At 42.1% G+C, this 1,260-nt stretch overlaps 1 protein-coding gene across 1 annotated transcript; it reads right to left on the minus strand.

The window, feature by feature from the left end:
• Nucleotides 1-425: 425 nt before the first annotated feature.
• On the minus strand, nucleotides 426-1,042 carry Ifna16l1 (interferon, alpha 16-like 1). Its single transcript, NM_001408849.1, has one exon. It carries the CDS (start codon nucleotides 1,040-1,042, stop codon nucleotides 467-469), a length of 576 nt encoding a protein of 191 aa, NP_001395778.1. The 3' UTR covers nucleotides 426-466.
• Between the last annotated feature and the right edge of the window lie 218 nt (nucleotides 1,043-1,260).

Raw genomic sequence — 1,260 nt, forward strand, 5'->3', positions numbered from 1 at the left:
CATGAATGGATGAGAAGCAAGAGACAGGTATATCTAATTGCCTGAACACGATGAAATGTCATATGCGGGTACAATATTTGGCAGGTTGATAAAATATATAGTTTCTTTACAGAAAAAAATCAATGTAAACAATAAAATTGTTTTAAGTAATTAAAGAATGAATGAATAAAACAAGTTACATTTCTATATTAGGAATAATTTATGGAAAACATATCTGTACCAAACTATACTACAATATATGTTACATCATATAGATAGTTAAATAAGTGAATAAATACATACATAAAGAAATAAATGGGTACAGACAGACATAAAACTGAGTGGAAAGAGAACAAATATTTAGAGAAACATTTAGACAAATTGTGTGCATCCCTCTCAACTGAGTGACAGTTCTGAGATGGCTGAATCTGAGCAGTGAGGTACATTGTTCTAGTCTAGAAAAGTCCTGTCGACTTTGGCTCAGGACTCATTTCTTCTCTTCTCTTAGTCTTGCCAGCAAGTTGGCTGAAGAAGACAGAGCTCTCCAGACTTCTGCTCTGACCACCTCCCAGGCACAGGGACTGTGTTTCTTCTCTCTCAGGTACACAGTGATCCTATGGAAATATTCCCGCACAGCCAGTAGGGAGTCTTCCTGGGCCAGGTGAGATTCCTTCACCCCCACTTGCTGCATCTGACAGGCTTGCAGACCACTCAGCTGCTGCTGGAGGTCATTGCAGAATGAGTCTAGGAGGGTTGCATCCCAAGCAGTAAATGACTCCTTTGATGTGAAGAGGCTGAGGATCTGCTGGGTTAGCTCTTGCAGGACAGGGATAGCTTGAGCCTTCTGGATCTGCTGGCCATCCACCTTCTCCAAGGGGAATCCAAAGTCCTGTCTGTCCTTCAGGCAGGAGACAGGGGAGAGTCTCCTCATTTGTGCCAGGAGTGTGAATGCTCTCTTGTTCCTGAGGTTATGAGTATGAGGCAGGTCACATCCTAGACAGCAGGTTGATCTACAATAGCTCATCACGATCAGGATCATCAGGAAAGCACAAAGCCTAGCCATTTTGGATCTTGCAGATGCTGCTGGTTCTCGGGGTTGTTTGGTCCTGAACCTTCCACTCTAGGTTTTCTGAAGACTATCCTGGTGTGGATGTGTCTTAAATAGGGTAAATAGTAGTTTTACTTTCTGAATGCCCTCCCATAACTTTCCAATGGACTTTTCACTTTCTTTAACTCATTCTCTGTTTGGGTCTGGGCATTTTGTAAACCATTGTGGTTTTC

Source organism: Rattus norvegicus, chromosome 5 (assembly GCF_021556685.1).
Source record: "Rattus norvegicus strain SHRSP/BbbUtx chromosome 5, alternate assembly SHRSP_T2T, whole genome shotgun sequence".
Classification (NCBI taxonomy): Eukaryota; Metazoa; Chordata; class Mammalia; order Rodentia; family Muridae; genus Rattus; species Rattus norvegicus.

What these genes read in the sequence shown, in the direction of transcription:
- Ifna16l1 (NM_001408849.1), bottom strand. Translation starts at nt 1,042, where the DNA reads ATGGCTAGGCTTTGTGCTTTCCTGATGATCCTGATCGTGATGAGCTAT.